The sequence below is a fragment of the Bos indicus genome, chromosome 15 (genome assembly GCF_029378745.1).
Source record: "Bos indicus isolate NIAB-ARS_2022 breed Sahiwal x Tharparkar chromosome 15, NIAB-ARS_B.indTharparkar_mat_pri_1.0, whole genome shotgun sequence".
Lineage (NCBI taxonomy): Eukaryota > Metazoa > Chordata > Mammalia > Artiodactyla > Bovidae > Bos > Bos indicus.
In genome coordinates this window covers 45,553,428-45,571,531 of record NC_091774.1, presented here as the reverse complement: position 1 = coordinate 45,571,531, position 18,104 = coordinate 45,553,428, and the positions used below count along the sequence as shown (strand labels likewise).

The window sequence follows — 18,104 nt, the reverse complement described above, 5'->3', positions numbered from 1 at the left end:
ACACTGTTGACATAAAACTTTATTTTAAAAAGGCAAGTATGAGAGTTTTCCAAAAGAGCCTTCTTACTTGGGGAAGGAGGCTGAGCGGGCAGTATTTTTAATGAGAATTTAAGAGGAAGGGTGAGCAGAATTTCATCTATTTCAGAGAATTTCTTTGCCTCTTGATGTCCACAGAGAATTTGTTCTAGGACCAGCCCATTCTCTGTCCTTCATCCCAAACACACCAAAATCCCACAGTACTCACATCCCCTTACATGATGTGACTTAGTACACTTACATCCGCAGACATAGGGGCCTGAACGTTGTCAAAGATAGTTCTTAGAAATAGGGATTGTTCTTAAGGATGAGGAACTGTTGTCTGAGATGATACCAAGAGGGTGAGGAGGGACAGTTAGGGGCTAAAGTCACTTGAAAGAGAGGTAGAGGAACAACTAATGGGAACAAGGACATGCAGGGGCAACGCTGGAAAATTCTTTTAGTGTCTCTTGCAGGGATCAAATACAAACCCAGGTCTCTGACTCCTGGTCAGAGTTCTTTTCACTTCTCAAAGATGCCCCAACCTTCTCCACTTTGGTGATTGAGAAAGAACCATGAGTATACTGGACCCAACCACAGAAGGAGAGGTTAAAATAAGTAGGCCTGAACAGAAAAGGCAAAAAATCGAAAGAATTTACCACTTTGTACTAAGAATGTGAGTTGAGTCCTTTGTATGGCTGGCTTGTTGCTTCCGGTGAAGGGAACTCTGCTACTGGAGAGTGAAAAAACTCAAGGACTTCCTCACTAAGGAAGAGTTAGTGATGGTTTGGCTCTGAAAGTGCCCCTGTATCAGCAATTGTTTGGTTCTTAATGAAACTCTTCTGAGCTTGAATTTCAGATTCCTCAGCTATCTCCCTGGGTGGCTAGGCATGTGGCCCATTGGAGCTCTCTTTCCCAAGGGGCAATGGGGCCTGTGCCCTGCCTGCTCCAAGACGGAGGTGTAAGAGAGCTTTCATTTTTTTTTCCCTTGCTGTGCCTTTAAGAGCTGCAGGAATGCAAAGAGAGTCTGGAGGCGGGGTGGGGTCTCCCATCAGGATTTCTGGGAAAAGGATCTCGGGAATTTTGGCCAGAAACTAAAATGGGAGTCCAGCTCTGAGAAGTTGGGGGTGGTGTGTATGGGGTCAGGGCTGTGATTGGACTGCAGAGTTCTCTAGGGAGGAGGAAAGCAAAAGTAAAAAGAAAAGAGCGGGGCAGAGGGGAGAAATCCTCCCGGCCCCCCTCCCCACCCCAGGCACACTCACCCATGCCTGAAGAGGGGGCAGCCACTATCTGCAGAGGGTCCCCATGTGTCAAAGGTGATGGCAGCAGATGCTGGACCCAGGGAACTCTCTACCCCGAGTTGGCCTGCAAGGCCTCCAGGGACGACTTGCCAACAGCTGGACTTGATCACCAGTTTGCAAAGTGAGATCACGCATCAGAGGGAGTAACTAGCAGACTTTGCTGTCCGGCTGTTTTTGGAGGATTTTCTCAGCAGCGGCTAGAAAGCAGGAGACCACCACCCTAACCCTTGAGTCTTCTTCAAGAAGCAGCAGCAGAAGAGATTCCCGCCCTGGGTGGTTTGCAGGATGATGCTGGCTCTTAGGCGAGCTTGCATTTTCAGGGCTCTGGTCTTCATGGCCTTCCTGCCCCCACCGCAACGCGCCCAGGACCCGGCCATGGTGCACTATATCTATCAGCGCTTTCAAGTCTTGGAGGTAGGTGGCATCCATGCCCCTGACCCAGGGAACCTGCCTCCCAGAAGTCACTTTTTCTTACCCATGCTTCCCTACCTACTGGGATGTGTTTTTCCAGATAGTGAATGATAAGACTGCTAAGGGTACACTGAATATTTTTCATTGTCTAGTGGTTTCTTGAGCAGTTTTCTCTGTTACCTGATCTGGCAGTTTCTCTCATCTGTAAAATGGGGCCATTAATAGAATTTACCTCTTACTAATATTCAGAAGGTTTAATAAATTAATTCCACTTAGAACCTTGCCTGGCATGGTGGTAAATGTCTAAAATGTTATTATTCAATTGCTCAGTTTTTAAAATAGGAAAATTAAACATTTTGGTCATGTTTTCTTCATGTTTTACTATATCAGGAGGACAGCACATTTTAGTTTTCTTTGTATCTTTTAATGGTGAGACTTTAGGTCACTGTAAATAGTCATGATATTGGCTTCCTGAGAAGCTCGTGCTTCTTTTGCTGAACTGGCTTTGGTTTTAGAAATGAGCAGGTTTCAGCAGTGTTAGAGAGGAAGTTTCAGGGCCTTTTTCCCAAGTGTTGTAGCTGCCACTTCATTAAAATTTGCAAAACCCAACATTTTTGCGGCAGGGACAGACTCCCTGGGGCAAATGTAACCCTCTGCCCTAACCTTTAACACACCCTGGCATGGACATCAGCTATTTCTTATGTCCCGCCTTGCTTTTGTACAAGTTAAATTCTGATAAATTATTTCCCTTCTCTGAAAGACACGCTTATCTCTGGTATTTAGTTTCTACATTTCCTGAAAACTCTTTAAGTCCAAACTATTTGGTTGAAATAGAACTAAGTGTTCTATTCCAGGGTAGAACACTTCCTCAGAGCAGGCTGCACTGGGTTTCTGAGGTCCTGTGATCCGAGGCCTGAGAGCCACAGATGGAATGTTCCCAGGCCAATGGCCTCTTGCCGCTGCCTCACTGGTTCTCTCCTCAGAGACCTTCCCGATCTCACTTTCTTACGTGTGCCTGAATTACGCTCAGCTGTGGTCCTTCTTCATTTGCCGCAGCCCTGCCTTGGGGTTCAGTGCCAGTCTCATCCCTGCAAGCTTTCCACAAGACTTGAGTCTGCCTGCAGACAAGGGTATTGAGTACAGATGGATATGTTCATAGCTATGAATGTGGACTGAAAAGAAGAGGGTGTGATTCATGTAGGTCTTCCCACCCTGACTGTGGTGACCTCAGGAGGAAGCCAAGCCCTGGGTGGCTCCACTGTTGGCCAGGCAAACATGTGCCAAGTGATGCGATCCCACATCCAGGGGTGTGTGGGGTGGGGGTGGGGTAAGAATAAAAGAGGATAGATTTAGGCAATTTCTCTCTCCTCTCTCTCTTTCCCTCTCATCCTCTCTGTTTCTATCTCTGTCTCTCTCCCTCCCTCTCACACACCTTTCTCTCTCTCAATCTCTCTTTCATTCTTCACTGAACAGTCTTACATCCTGCTGTCCAAAGTATATATTTTTACAGCTTTTGTGGAGAGCATTTTGGTAAACCACCAGATGGTCTTTAAGTATACATCCTGATCCAGAAACCCATCCCATTTCCTTCATTCACTTATTCCTTTTTAAAAAAATATTTTTTTAAGCTATTTATCTTTGGCTGCTCTGGATCTTTGTTGCTCTGCACGGCTTTTCTCTGGTTGGAGCTGGTGGGGACCACTCTTAGTTGCTGTGCTCGGGCTTCTTGCTGTGGTGGCTTCTCTTGTCGAGCACAGGCTCACAGTGAGCCAGCCTCAGTACTTGCCGCACGTGGGCCCAGGAGTTGCGGCTCCAGGGCTCTAGCGAGCAGGCTCAGTAGCTGTGGCACATGGGCGTAGTTGCTCCATGGCATGTGGAATCTTCCTGGACCAAGGATTGAACCTGTGTCCCTGCAATGGCAGGCAGACTCCTAACCACTGGACCACCAGGAAAGACCCCTTAACTTATTCTTTTATTCAGTAAGTTCATATTAAGTGTGACTATGTGCCAGGTGCTGGGGATGGAGCTTACATCTGGAAATGTATCCTAAGCAAATAATCAGAGAAGTATAAATGTATAAAGACAAAGATTTTCTTCACCATTGTTTGAGTGGCAGATCATTGAAAATTATGTAAATGTCTGTTATGTTTATGTGTATGTCAGTCGCCCAGTCACATCTGACTCTTTGTACCCCATGGACTGTAGCCCACCAGGCTCCTCTGTCCATGGGATCCTCCAGGCAAGAATACTAGAATGGGTTACCATTTCCTTCTCTAGGGGATCTTCCCAACCCAGGGATCGAACCTGGGTCTCCCACATTGCAGGCAGATTCTTTACCATCTGAGCCACCAGGGAAGCCCAAATGTTCATTAGAAAGACTCTAATCAATTTAATGGAATTATGTTATTAAAATTATGGTATAAATATATATTAATTTGTATTGAAATATGTTCACAATATATCAGCAAATTAAAAATATGTTATAAAACAAACATGTAGCAAAATCACATTAACATATGTTTATACGTGTATGACTAAATGCATAGGAAAACCTAAAGATGTGTACACCAAAGTTTCAATAGTTCTTTGAGTTAAGGAATTATGGGTGATTTTTTTTTTAAATTTCACCCCCTTTTAGCTGTTTGTATTTTAAAAGTCTGTTTCTATGAATAAGAGTTATTGACATTACTTGGGCAATTTAAATAACTGGAAATAATTTGAGAATTTATTTTCTGACTGAAGCAAGGACTGCAGAAATGTACCCAAGCAACGAGAGCATACATTCAAGATTTCCAAGAGTTCTCGAAAAACATCTCCATTATGTTGGGACAATGTCACACCTACACAAGTGAGTACAAGAGCGCAGTCCACAACCTGGCGCTGAGAGTGGAGCGCGCCCAGCGGGAGATCGACTACCTGGAGTACCTGCGGGAAGCTGACGCGTGTGTAGAGTCAGAGGACAAGGTGCTGGCAGAAAAGCTAGTCCAAGAGGCTGAGGAAGACCAAAGGATCCGGATGCTACTAAATGCAAGTAAGAGAGCCACATCTTTACCACCCCTTCTGGGGACTTTCAGAACACAGACCTCACATAGGTAGGGAGACCGACCAAGTAAGAACTGGGTGTGTGCTCTTGTGGGCACGTGCTGGGAGAGAAATCTTATCAAGGAACAGGTATCCAAAGGAAAATGTATTCTCAGAAAGCAGCTTTCCCTTTTTCAGAGAGTTCCTAAAACCTCCATAGAAGATCAGGGTGATGGTGTCAGAAGTCAACCCAGAAAGGGCTTAGTTTGGTAGAGGTGTGTGGTCCCATCCTTCCATGGAGAGTGGCAGGTGGGTGGATTCTCTCAGTGCCCTGGGAGTAGGGAGAGTGTGCCAAGAAGCAATATAAAATTGGAAATGGCAACAGCCAATCCTCAGGGCCAAGGACTGCTGTGAATTATTATTGTTTGTGCTGTTGGGATGCTGATATATTCAAGATATTTATCTCCAATCTTAGGATCCATCAGAATCACTTCCAGGCCATTAAGAATAAGGATTAGGAGCTCAAATGAAAATAACAAGTATCAAGCAACAAAATCATAAATGAGAAGGAAAATTTCCTGTGCATGAGTCCATCTCATTAAAAACAATGAGGGAGATAAGTCCATGCCTCAGAGGCTGTATTCTGAGATGGTTTCATTGAAAATAGAAAAACTTTATGCGCTAACTATGCCTGCCCCAAATATGAGAAAATTCCATCAGGTAAACAAGATATAAGCAGCTGAATGCCATCTTTAGGCCAAGCGTTGCATGTATCTTTTCCATGTAATCCTTGTAAAAGCTCCTTTGGTCATTTATAAGAAAGGTCTTCCCAAATGAGGTGACTTCTGATCTGAGTTTCGAACATAGTAGAGAGGATAAGCAGAGGCCGAGTCAAGCGAGAGTGGCAACAGATCAAAAGCAAGTAGCACTTGCACACACAGATCTGCAGGGACGGCTGAGTGGAGGCTGTGTGGGGCAGGAGAGTGCCGGGGGGGCAAGGCTGAAGGGTCAGTAGCACCCAGATAGTGAAAGATCTTGCTTGCCAAGTTCAGAGGGTTGAACTTGACTAAAGAAACTACTGAGAACCATTGAACAATGTTTGAAGGGTGTTTAAGATTTTCGTTTTTTTTGTTTTTTTTTTTTTTTTTATTGGAGTACAATTGCTTTACAACATTGTCTTAGTTTCTACTGTACAACATGAGAGAATCAGCTATATGTTCAGTTCAGTTCAGTCACTCAGTCGTGTCCGACTCTTTGTGACCCCATGGACTAAAGCACGCCAGGCCTTCCTGTCCATCACCAACTCCCGGAGTTTACTCAGACTCATGTCCATTGAGTCGGTGATGCCATCCAACCATCTCATCCTCTGTCGTCCCCTTCTCCTCCCAACTTCAATCTTTCCCAGCATCACGGTCTTTTCAAATGAGTCAGTTCTTTGCATCATGTAGCCAAAGTATTGGAATTTCAGCTTCAGCATCAGTCTTCCAATGAATATTCAGGACTGATTTCCTTTAGGATGGACTGGTTGGATCTTCTTGCAGTCCAAGGGACTCTCAAGAGTCTTCTCCAACACCACAGTTCAAAAGCATCAATTCTTCAGTGCACAGCTTTCTTTATAGTCCAACTCTCACATCCATACATGACTACTGGAAAAACTATAGCCTTGACTAGATGGACCTTTGTTGGCAAAGTAATGTCTCTGCTTTTTACTATGCTATCTAGGTTGGTCATAAGTTTTCTTCCAAGGAGGAAGCGTCTTTTAATTTCATGGCTGCAGTCACCATCTGCAGTGATTTTGGAGCCCACGCCCCCCCCCCAACACCAAAAAAAAAGTCTGTCACTGTTTCCCCTGTTTCCCCATCTATTTGCCATGAAGTGATGGGACCAGATGCCATGATCTTCGTTTTTTGAATGTTGAGCTTTAAGCCAACTTTTTCACTCTCCTCTTTCATTTTCATCAAGAGGCTTTTTAGTTCTTCTTCGCTTTCTGCCATGAGGATGGTGTCATCTGCATATTTGAGGTTATTGGTATTTCTTCCAGCAATCTTGATTCCAGCTTGTACTTCATCCAGCCCAGCATTTCTCATGATGTACTCTGCATATAAGTTAAATAAGCAGGGTGACAATATACAGTCTTGATGTGCTCTTTTCCCAATTTGGAACCAGTCTGTTGTTCCATGTCCAGTTCTAACTGTTGATTCCTGACCTGCACACAGATTTCTCAAGAGGCAGGTCAGGTGGTCTGGTATTCCCATCTCCTGAAGAATTTTCCACAGTTTGTTGTGATCTACACAGTCAAAGGCTTTGGCATAGTCAATAAAGCAGAAGTAGATGCTTTTCTGGAACTCTTGATTTTTCAGTAATCCAATGGATGTTGGCAATTTGGTCTCTCGTTCCTCTGTCTTTTCTAAAACCAGCTTGAACATCTGGAAGTTCACGGTTCACATATTGCTGAAGCCTGGCTTGGAGAATTTTCAGCATTACTTTACTAGCATGTGAGATGAGTGCAATTGTGTGGTAGTTTGAGCATTCTTTGGCATTGTCTTTCTTTGGGATTGGAATGAAAACTGACCTTTTCCAGTCCTGTAGCCACTGCTGAGTTTTCTGAATTTGCTGGCATATTGAGTGCAGCACTTTCACAGCATCATCTTTCAGGATTTGAAATAGCTTGACTGGAATTCCATCCCCTCCACTAGCTTTGTTCGTAGTGATGCTCCCTAAGGCCCACCTGACTTCACATTCCAGATGTCTGGCTCTAGGTGAGTGGTCATACCATCGTGATTATCTTGGTTGTGAAGATCTTTTTTGCATAGTTCTTCTGTGTATTCTTGCCACCTCTTCTTAATATCTTTGGCTTCCATTATGTCCATACTGTTTCTGTCCTATATGTATGTGAATATCTATGTGTATATACACATATGTGTGTGTTTATTTATATATATATATATACACACATACACATATATACACACACACCCTCCTTCTTATGCCTCCCTCCACTATTGAGCAATTTTAAGCAGAGCCCTGCAGAGTGGGCAATGGCACCCCACTCCAGTACTCTTGCCTAGAGAATCCCATAGACGGAGGAGTCTGGAGGGCTGCAGTCCATGGGGTCGCTGAGGGTCAGACACGACTGAGCGACTTCACTTTCACTTTTAACTTTCATGCATTGGAAAAGGAAATGGCAACCCACTCCGGTATTCTTGCCTGGAGAATCCCGGGGACGGGGGAGCCTGATGGGCTGCTGTCTATGGGGTCGCACAGAGTCGGACACGACTGAAGTGACTTAGCAGCAGCAGCAAGCAGAGCCCTGAGAGGTGGGAACAGGGCAAGACTAAAGAGACACTAATTAGGGAAATGCTGCAGTAAATGGGCAACAAGTTATCATCTCTGCATGAAGTGTCAGTGGGGTGGAGAAGGACAGATGGATTTGAGAGTCATTGAAAGTCGGCATAGGCATGGCTTTGTGACTGATAATTGAATGTGAAAAATAAGTGAGAAGGGTAAGTCCAAGATGCTTCCTAGGTTTGGTGCTTAGGCCTTTGGGTGGTTGGTCTGAAATATGTTGAGACAGGAAACCCAGGAGACATTTTGGAGCACTTACTACTTCACTCTTTTGGGGTTTTTTTTCCTGGAGCACTTTTTACTCTGAGGTCTTCTAGTTCATTTATTTGCTTGCTGTTCATTTTATGCCTCCTCATCTCATATAAGAGCCTGGATCCTGTGTTTCACATTCAGTGCTGAGTCCCAGCGCCTAGAATACTGTCGATGTTCAATAAATATTTGTCAGTGAGTAACTAAGTGAACAAATGAATGAATGGGCAGGGGGATTATTAGCATGGGCAGAGGAGTTATTAGGTTTTGGTAGATAAAAGAACATCTTATCTGTGAGTCATAAGACAGAGAGGAGAGTGCCTTATCTACAAGAAGAAGCACTTAGTCAAACTGGTCAAGTGAGTGGTCCTTTTCAGCCTTGTCTTGAGATGAACCTCCTCCTTCTGAGAGGAAGCATGCGTGCATGCTAAGTCACTTCAGTCATGTCCACCTCTGTGACTCTATGGACTATAGTCCTCCAGGCTCCTCTGTCCATGGGATTCTCCAGGCAAGAATACTGGAGTGGGTTGCCATTTCCTCCTCCAGGGGATCTTCCCAGCTCAGGGATCAAACTTGTGTCTCATAAATCTCCTGCATTGGTACACATGTTCTTTACCACTAGCACCATCTGGGAATACTCAGAGAGGGAACAGCTGAGGGAGAACATGGGTCTATGGATTAGGCATAAGGGTAAGGATGAGCCAGTGGAAAATGAACAGCTCCCTAAAATGCTGACCAGGAGGGAAGAGTGGCTGCTAATGTAGCCTGAGCTAGAATGTGCCTGAACTTTCATGCTGAGGGTCAGGGAGGACCCCAAGCCTGAACCGTGGTGCTGGATTGGATCCCTGAGACACTCTAAACCCCTCAGGCCTTGAGGTGGCCCCTTTCTATTCCACCTAGAGCTCAACAGAGGTCCTGAGTCTGGACTTTCTGTTTTTACAACCCTCTCCTCTGCCTCATCCCTCACACCCCGGATGCCTAAAATATTCCCTCTCCCAGCTCCATGGTGAGTGAAAACTCCTTCAGCGTTTTCAGAATTGCTGCTTCCATGCCCGTTGCCTTGGGAGCCCTCTTTTGATGATCTGTCGGTTTATGATTCAATAAGCACTTTTTGCCCCCTACTCTTGGGTGGGCCCTGTGCTCATAGCAGGGACAAAGGAGCAAGCGGAAACACACCTGTATCCCGCGCTGGCCTTCTCACCGCTTCTCTTGCCTCTGGTCTTACCTCCTGCTGCCGTCCGCTGTTACGTGCATCTTCCCACAACACACACAGATGCTCTCACTCCTCGGTGTAGACTGTTTTTGTTGTTTGTCATCAATTATCAACAGCAACAAACCCACTCAAATGTCAGCATTTTACATGGGGAAGGCCCATCACAAAGTGGCCTGAGCTGATGTCCCTCTTTTTCCCGCATAACTCACTCACATGCAGTAGCAATTTTTGTACATATATATATAGGGTAGCCATTCCCTTCTCCAGGGGATTTCCTTGACCCAGGGATTGAACCTGGGTCTCCTGCAGTGCTGGCAGATTCTTTACTGTCTGAGCCCCCAGGGAAGCCCTGGTGGGGAAACCACTCTAATATATATATAATAATTATATATATATATATTATATATATATAATATATATATAATTTTTCTGCCCACCCTTTATGACTCAAAATTGCTGTGGACTCTCCATGAACATTTCTGGGGCCCCCACTAGACAGGTTGGCCCCTAGTGCTCCCAGAGCACCTCATTCAGTCTTCTGAGGCAGCACTAACACTCAGCTACACACATCTGTGTGTAGTTGACACCTTAACCAGAATGTGAACATACCTGACGTCTTCATTCCTGTACTCACAGATCCAGGGTCAGGACCTGCCAAGGAGAAGTCTGTAAAAATTGTCTATAGAAGAGATGCCGATAGCGGGCCCCTCAGAGCTTGGTTTAGGGAAAGATGTAAACAATCCCAACTGTGTGGTTAGTGGGCTTCCCTGGTGGCTCAGAGGGTAAAGAGTCTGCCTGTAGTGTGGGAGACCCGGGTTCCATCCTTGGGTTGGGAAGATCCCCTGGAGAAGGAAATGGCAACCTACTCCAGTACTCTTGCCTGGAAAATTCCTTGGACTGAGGAACCTGGTGGGCCCCAGTCCATGGGGTCGCTCTGACCTATTGTTTGCAGAGGTTCTGTGCCCAGGGATGGACTTTGGGGTGCCAGTGTATTCCCCTTCCATGCACTGTTTGTGTTTTAAATATTGTCCCCTCCCCCATTCCTTGAGCTGTTTCTCTTAGTAGCTTTGCCTGTGTTAGTTGTGCTAATACTGTGTAACAAATTACCACAACTTTAGCAGTTTAAAATAGTATACATTTATTGGCTTAGAGTTTCTGTGGATTCAGGAGTCCAGGTACAGCTTATCTGGACATTTCGTTCAACAGTCTTTCGAGGGTACAGTCAAGGTGTTACCTGGACTACATTCTCACCTTGAGCTCAGGTCCCTCTTCCAAGCTCATTGATGTTGACAGAATTCACCTTCCTGGGGTTGTAGGATGGAGGCCCTCAGCTTCGAGAAGCCACACCTCTCCACAGGCAGCCCACAATGTGGTTGTTGCTCCTTCAAGGCCAGGAGGAGAGTGCTTCTCTTTGGGAAGTGCTCAGCCCCTGTTTTTTATCTGATTTAGGTCAAGCCCACCTATAATCATCTTCCTTTTGATTAACTCAAAGTCCACTGATTCGGGACCTTTAATATTTTTTGGCTGCACTGAGTCTTCGCTGTGGCACTTGGGCTTTTTCTCCAGTTGCAGCACATAGGCTTCTGATGTGGAACATGGGCTCTAGAGCATGTGGGCTCAGGAGTTGCAGTGCCTGGGCTCTGCAGTTTGTGGCACACAGGTTCTCTAGTTGGAGCATGCAGGCATGGTTGCCCTGAGACATGTGGGATTTTAGTTCTCTGACCAGAAATCAAATCCACATCCCCTGCAATGAAGGGCAGATTCTTAACCACAGCACCACCAGGGAAGTCCCTGGGACCTTAATTACATCTACAGAATTTCCTTAGTTTTGTCTTGTAATGTAACCTAGTCAAGCAGAACTATCATATTCACAGGTGCTGCCCTCACTCAAGGGGAGGAAGTTTGTAGGGCATGACCATGGGGGTGGGAGCCTTAGAATTCTGTGCATCCCAGCTGGTGCTGTTTCCTCTACCCACCTTCTTCCCAAAAGGCTCCCATCTTCCTGTCTTCTAACCTTGGCCGCTGGAACTGTGCCAACTCTGGAACTTCCACAGGAATTCTTAAGACTCAAGTCAAAACCCTTGTGTAGCCAAATATGGGATTATGGGCTAGGGAGGGTCACTAGAGGTCACATTAAGAGTTTCATTCATACATACGTGCCGTCTCAGAGAGTGTCTTTGAAAAACTTAGAAAGATAGGATATCATAACTTTCTCAGAAAGTTCAACATTATGCCTTAGGAGATTTCCTAAGAAATTTTGACCATCAGTCTAAATGGGATGCTAGGGATAGTAAATAAGGTAGAGTTGCTCTGTAATTAAGCCATTTTTTTTCTAGAGGTGTCCTCTAGTTTTAGCCTTTATTTAGAAGTAATCCTCAAATGATGTTCATGTGAGGTCTACAATTCCAGGGATGTTTGGGGATAAGGTAAAATTCTTAGAATCTTAACTCTAACTCATACAGACTCTCCTCTTTCTCTTTCTTTCTTTCCCCACCACCCCCCCTTTCTGTCTAACACACAATTTAGAATGCAGTGAGTGAAAGTTACCTGAATACAATTTAACTTACAAAGTCACTCCAAGTCTTTGGTACTATAATTGCTATAAGTAAAAAAAGAAATTTTGCATTGCACTTGGCAACTTACGGCAAAGCACCAGTGGCTCAGATGCCCAGATTAAGAATCTATCTAACTAACAGTCTTTGGCAGATTCCACAGGCTCCATTCTTGTGTGAATCAGAATAGTATTAACCTCTTTTTAACTTGTAAACAGCTTGTAAAGAAAAATTCTTGAGGCAGTCAAAACAAGTCATTATAGCATTATTTTATTTCCTGTTTTAGTCCAGCTCCTTTATTTGCAAGGGTGCTTGCAAATAACCTCCAATAACCCTCTCCCTACTGAAGTAAATAACTCATATCTTTTGTTAGATCATGTTTCAGAGAAAAAAGTGTATTGCTGCAAATTCACATGCCTCTGGGATCCACTCAGCTAGTATAAATGTGAGTGCCTCACATTCAAAACTGTTAAAAATCAAACAAAATAAAGCAAACAAGCAAAAATCCCACTGGAAGCCAAATAAAATGTATTTGTGAGCCAACTCCCAAGGTCCATTAGTTTGTGATGAGTGCAACAAAACATTGAGAGATGTATAGCTCTTAAATTGTAACAGAGAAGAATATCTCCCACAAAGGTGTATACACAGGTGTAAGTGCAAGAGAATATGAGAGTACTTGTGTTTGTGTGTGTGTGTATGTGCACACATACACACACAGCAGCTGCATTCACAAGTCCTGGGCAGCAATACCAAAAGTGTACATCCAGCTTATTCTATGCTGCCTACTGGAGAGTCCCATAGGTCACTGTGCTGCATTCAAAAAGGCCAGTCTACTTCTTGTGCACCCACCTGGAAGGCCTGTGATCTATGAGGATACCACTAGGACCATCACACAGGTATTAAAAGAAGGTCCCAAAATTGTTTTGGTTTTTTTTTAATATATTTATTTAATATTTATTTGGCTGTGCCGGGTCTCAGCTACAGCACGCAGTACCTTCAGTCTTCGTCGGGACATGCAGGTTTCTTAGTTTAGGCATGCAAACTCTTAGTTGCAGCACATGGGATCTTAGTTCCCTGACTAAGGATCGAACCTGGATTTAATCTCACATTGGAAGTGTAGAGTCTTAGCCACTAGACCACCAGGGAATCCCCCTTAAGTTGTTTTAGCTGATGGCTTTTGGCTCCAGGTGGAGTGAACCTCCCCATTCATTCTCCCTATGACTCATTCATTTATTCATTCACTCAACAGAAGTCTAACTGAATTTGAGAAATATGTTGGCATTATGCCAGGCATTTGAACTGGAACTTTGACTAGGATAACATTCTTGTCCTCAAGAGGCTTGCAGCCAAGTAGGGAAACCATCTAAACAAACCCAGAATAATAGATGGGATGATGGCTGCTCTGATGGAAGGTGTCACAGAAGCACAGGGGCAGGCATTAGTGTGTGGACACAGCAGTCGCAGGGCAAGGGCTTAGTTGCTCTGTGGCATGTGGGATCTTAATTCCTTGAACAGGAATTGAACTTGCATCCCCTGCATTGCAAGGCAGATTCTTAACCACTGGACCACCACAGAAGTCTCAAGCTGAGTTTTAATGTTGGAAAAGAACTAATTAAATGGAGAAGAGAGTAGAGGGCCTTTCAAGCAAATGACCAGCATATAGAGGTCCATAGGCCTAATCGGGCTTAGTGTTCTGCAGACGTCTAGTGTAGGGAGAAGTGGTAGAGAGGAGATGAAAGAAACAGACAAAAGCTAAACTCCTTTGTACCGAGCCTCTTCACCTTCTAGCTGTGGAGGATGAAAATACAATGAATAATAGTAGTTAATAGTGAGTGCTTATGATGTACCTTGTAATCTTTAAGTATTTAAAGGAGCCTTATTGGATTATATCAGGTAATTCTCACAACAAACCTATGTGATAAGTATTAGAATTAATCTTCATTTTATAGATGTGGAAATCAGGGTACTGCGTGAATAAATCATGTGAACTGTGAGGAGCTAATAATCCCAGAGGAGGATTCAAACAAAGACAGGCTGACTCCTACATGTACTAACCGTTCCCACCATGCTGTTTTGCTTACTCCTCTGTAAGCATGTGAGTGTCCGGACTCAGGTCGGTGTTTTCAGATCATTCTGGCCCCAGCGTTCAGAATGGACTGGCAGTAGGGGAGTTTGGGTGCTCATAAGAGGGAGGGACTGGAGCCAGGCAGGCCATCTCCAGGGCTGTCACAGAGGTCCTCAGGTAGAAGCCCTCTGCTCTGAGACTAAATGCCTGCACCCAGGGACCTCATTATTGTGGGACATGCGTGAACACCATATCACACCTCTTGGTCATTATTTGATGATTCCTACTCATAAACAAATTGCTTTAAATCATTCTTTCAAATCCTGGCCAAGAAGGGTCAACTCCCCTCTCCCTCTAACCCTTGGTTTTTAATTCCCTGCCTTTCCTTCACTTATTTTTAAGCAATGACATTCCTTTGCTTTCCCCACTGTTTGCTCAGTTAACAGAAGAGCCCCACCACACACTCCTGGGGTGGGAATCTCAGGAGCATTCCTTTGGGCCTCATCTGATAAGTCACCATATCCAATAGATTCTTCCTTCTGAATATCCCTCAACTTTATTCTTTACCTCTACCCTGCTCTCTCATCATCTCTAGTCCTGATTATTGTACAAGACTCCTAACTGATCTTCCTGTTCCAGGATTTCATCTTGTATTGCTACCAGGGTTATCATTGCTTTATCATCTTTCAAGGCAACTACATCCTACAGGGTAAAGCAAACCCCATAAAATAACATTAAGTCCTTTACAATTGACCCCAGTCTAACTTTCTTTAAATAATTTGTTTTGTTATTCTCTCTGAAAGTAATATCTGCTGATTAAATAAAAACCACGGACATAGTATATACTGTATCTATTGTATTTACCATTTTATAAAAGTAGATAATAAGCCAACAATTGAACACAGCACCTTTTTTTTCGTTTTTAAAAAAATTATTTTTTTATTGAAGTATAGGTGATTCACAGTGTTTCAGGTGTACAGCAAAGTGATTCAGTTTTATACATAGAAAAATTTGGTTATATGTATATATTCTTTTTCAGATTCTTTTTCATTATAGGTTATTACAAGATATGGAATATAGTTCCCTGTACTATAGAGTAAGTCCTTGTTTTTTATTTAATATGTATATTACTGTCATATCTATTAATCCCAAATTCCTAATTTGTCTCTCCCTCCCTTCCCCCTTTGGTAACCATAAGTTTTGAACACAGCAGCTTTGAACATTTCCCGCTTAGTCTTGTCCCAGTACTGTCTATCCCCATCTACCTGATTCTCTATGCTATGTTGAACCTGCTATTCTGAAAGCTTACTTTCATATAGTATATTGAAGTATACTCCATGCCTCTCTACACGGTGCATGCTCTTTCCCCAAGTCTAACACAGTGCCTGGCACAGAGTAGGGTTCAGTATTTTCTGACATTGAGGACCAGTTTATTGGAAAGTGGAAGCAACTATTTACCAGGGATTCCATTAAGCCTCTTTTGTCTGGTATGTTGTCCAATACCCATGACAACTCAGCTAGGTAGATACTATTATGACTTCTATTCAGATGATGAAACTGTGACTCAGAGTTTCCTGCTATGTTGAAGACTAAGCAGCACCCCCTAGATTCATCTCAGTTTCCCTATCTGCTCACAGTTCCCTTACCCTGGCCCCGCACCAGGTATCTGCCACAACAGTGCTATATGACAAACCACTTTGAAACTTAGTGGACTAAAACAATCATTGATTATTTCCCAGGAGTCCACGGGGCAGCTGCGCAGTTCTGTCAGCCTGGGCCAGTCTTAGCTGTTCCCGGCAGACTCCCTCGTGCATCCACCGTTAGTGGCACGTTCCCCAGGGGATGACCGGCTAAGGACGGCCTTGGCTGCAGTGGCTTGGTTCTTCTCCAGGTGGCATCTGATCTTTTGGAGGTGAACCTGGGCTTGTTCTCATGGTTGAGGAAGATGTCTGAGGGAGAGGGCACATGCATACCAAGATCTGGTTGCTTTCACCAAGTTTTTTTTTTTGCCAAAGCAAGTTCAAGTCTGGCTCTGGAGCCCATCCTTCCAATAGAACCTCTAATAACATCAGTATGAGACTTTTGGTCTTGCTGCTTTGGGAAAGAGGCAGTCATCAAGATGAGTTTTTAAGTATGCAAATATCTATATGAAGGCAATGGATGGAGCACCAGTGTGACTGAGGGGAGACTGAAGAACCTGTAAGAGGGCTGCTGCAAAGTTTAGGATGAGGTCAGCAAGTGCTACACCAGCCTACTTTGAGAAAGGATAGAACAGCATCAGTATGACTGATTGTATAAGAAGAATTCATGGCAAAATGTCAAAATGATTCTGTTTTCTAGCTAGATAAATGGGAGGATGGCAGTATCACACCTTGACACTGAGAAAATTTTCATCCTTTTCAGTTTAAGTAAGAATATTGAAGGAGAAAAAAAAAATAACCCACTATGCAGAAACCAAAACTCAGCTCAGTCTTTAAATAAAAATTAAATAAAAGCAGAAAGTTCATAATTATAAGCTTGAAATGCTTAAGATGTCGCAACAGTTAGATAACTAATGCAAAACAGAGGCTGTTTGATCAGAAATTCCTTGGAGGACTGCCAGTTCCATGCTTCACTTGTGCATGAGTGTTGACTAGCCTGGATCCTTTAGGACAACAATTCTCAAACTTTTATCTCAGAAACTCATTACATTTTTTAAAAAATTATTCAGGACCCTAGAGAGTTTTTGTTGATGTATGTTAACATCTCTAGATATTTAACATATTTACAATTAAAATAGAGAAATTGTAGTATGTGCCAGATGCTAATCTAGGACAGGATATCTAGCAGTGAACATAGCACATTAGGCAAAAAGCCCTGCCCTCATAGAACTAATATTCTATGCTATGCTATGCTATGCTAAGTCACTTCAGTCGTGTCCGACTCTGTGCGACCCCATAGACAGCAGCCCACCAGGCTCTGCCGTCCCTGGGATTCTCCAGGCAAGAATTCTGGAGTGGGTTGCCATTTCCTTCTCCAATGCATGAAAGAGAAAAGTGAAAGTGAAATCTCTCAGTCGTGTCCGACTCTTAGCGACCCCATGGACTGCAGCCTACCAGGCTCCTCTGTCCATGGATTTTCCAGGCTAGAGTACTGGAGTGGGGTGTTAGTGTGAAAATTTACAATATGTCAGATTGAGGTTAAATACTACAGAAGAAAACCAGCTAAGGTAAGGAGGTTATGGAAAGTTGGCCTCTTCTGAAAGGACACACATGAAGGAGGTTGGCTGTGTTGAACTCCAGCTATAGAGACCCACAGTGGAAGCTGTGCACTCACTACTGCTCACAGGTCTTCCCAGCTTCCTCACACTCCATGCTGTTGAGCAGCACATAGCCATACAAACCAACAGCCATGCATCCTCTGTTTTCTTCTCAGACTCAATGGCTAATCACCAATAAAGGAAAGCTGGCAGGGCTCTGTACTGGGTGCCATGAAATACTTCTAGAGTTGGGAACCTAGATAAACCTTTGATGTGGTTTTGCTGGGCTTCCCAGGTGGCGCTAGAGGTTAAGAACTTGCCTGCAATGCAGGAAACATAAGAGACACAGACAGGTTCAAACCTTGGGACAGGAAGATTCCCTAGACAAAGAAATGGCAACCCATTCCAGTATTCTTGCCTTAAAAATCCCATGGACAGAGGAGCCCGGCGGGCTACAGCCCACAGGGTCGCAAACAGTAAGACATGACTGAAGGGACTTAGCATGTGGTTTTGCTAAAGAGTTCTGTGCAACTCATCAGAATACATAGAGCATGTATTGTATGCCAGGCTCTGTTTAAGCACTCACCCTGGACTCACAGCCCTTCTGCAGAGCCGGATCTTCCCATGGCTCACTGAGTACCATTCCATATAAGCTGGTCCTCCTGCCCTCCTGTCTTCCATCTAATCAGGCTTT

The 18,104-nt window shown here is 44.1% G+C and overlaps 1 protein-coding gene across 1 annotated transcript in view; it reads left to right on the top strand.

Moving 5' to 3' along the window:
- Window positions 1–1,162: 1,162 nt before the first annotated feature.
- The window catches only part of OLFML1 (olfactomedin like 1), a 30,354-nt gene continuing 13,412 nt past the window's right edge, over window positions 1,163–18,104 (top strand). The window contains exons 1-2 of the mRNA XM_019975544.2: window positions 1,163–1,730; window positions 4,470–4,758. Of these exons, the coding sequence (XP_019831103.2) occupies window positions 1,602–1,730; window positions 4,470–4,758 (418 nt within the window). The 5' untranslated portion in view covers window positions 1,163–1,601. The remainder of the gene's footprint in view (window positions 1,731–4,469; window positions 4,759–18,104) is intronic.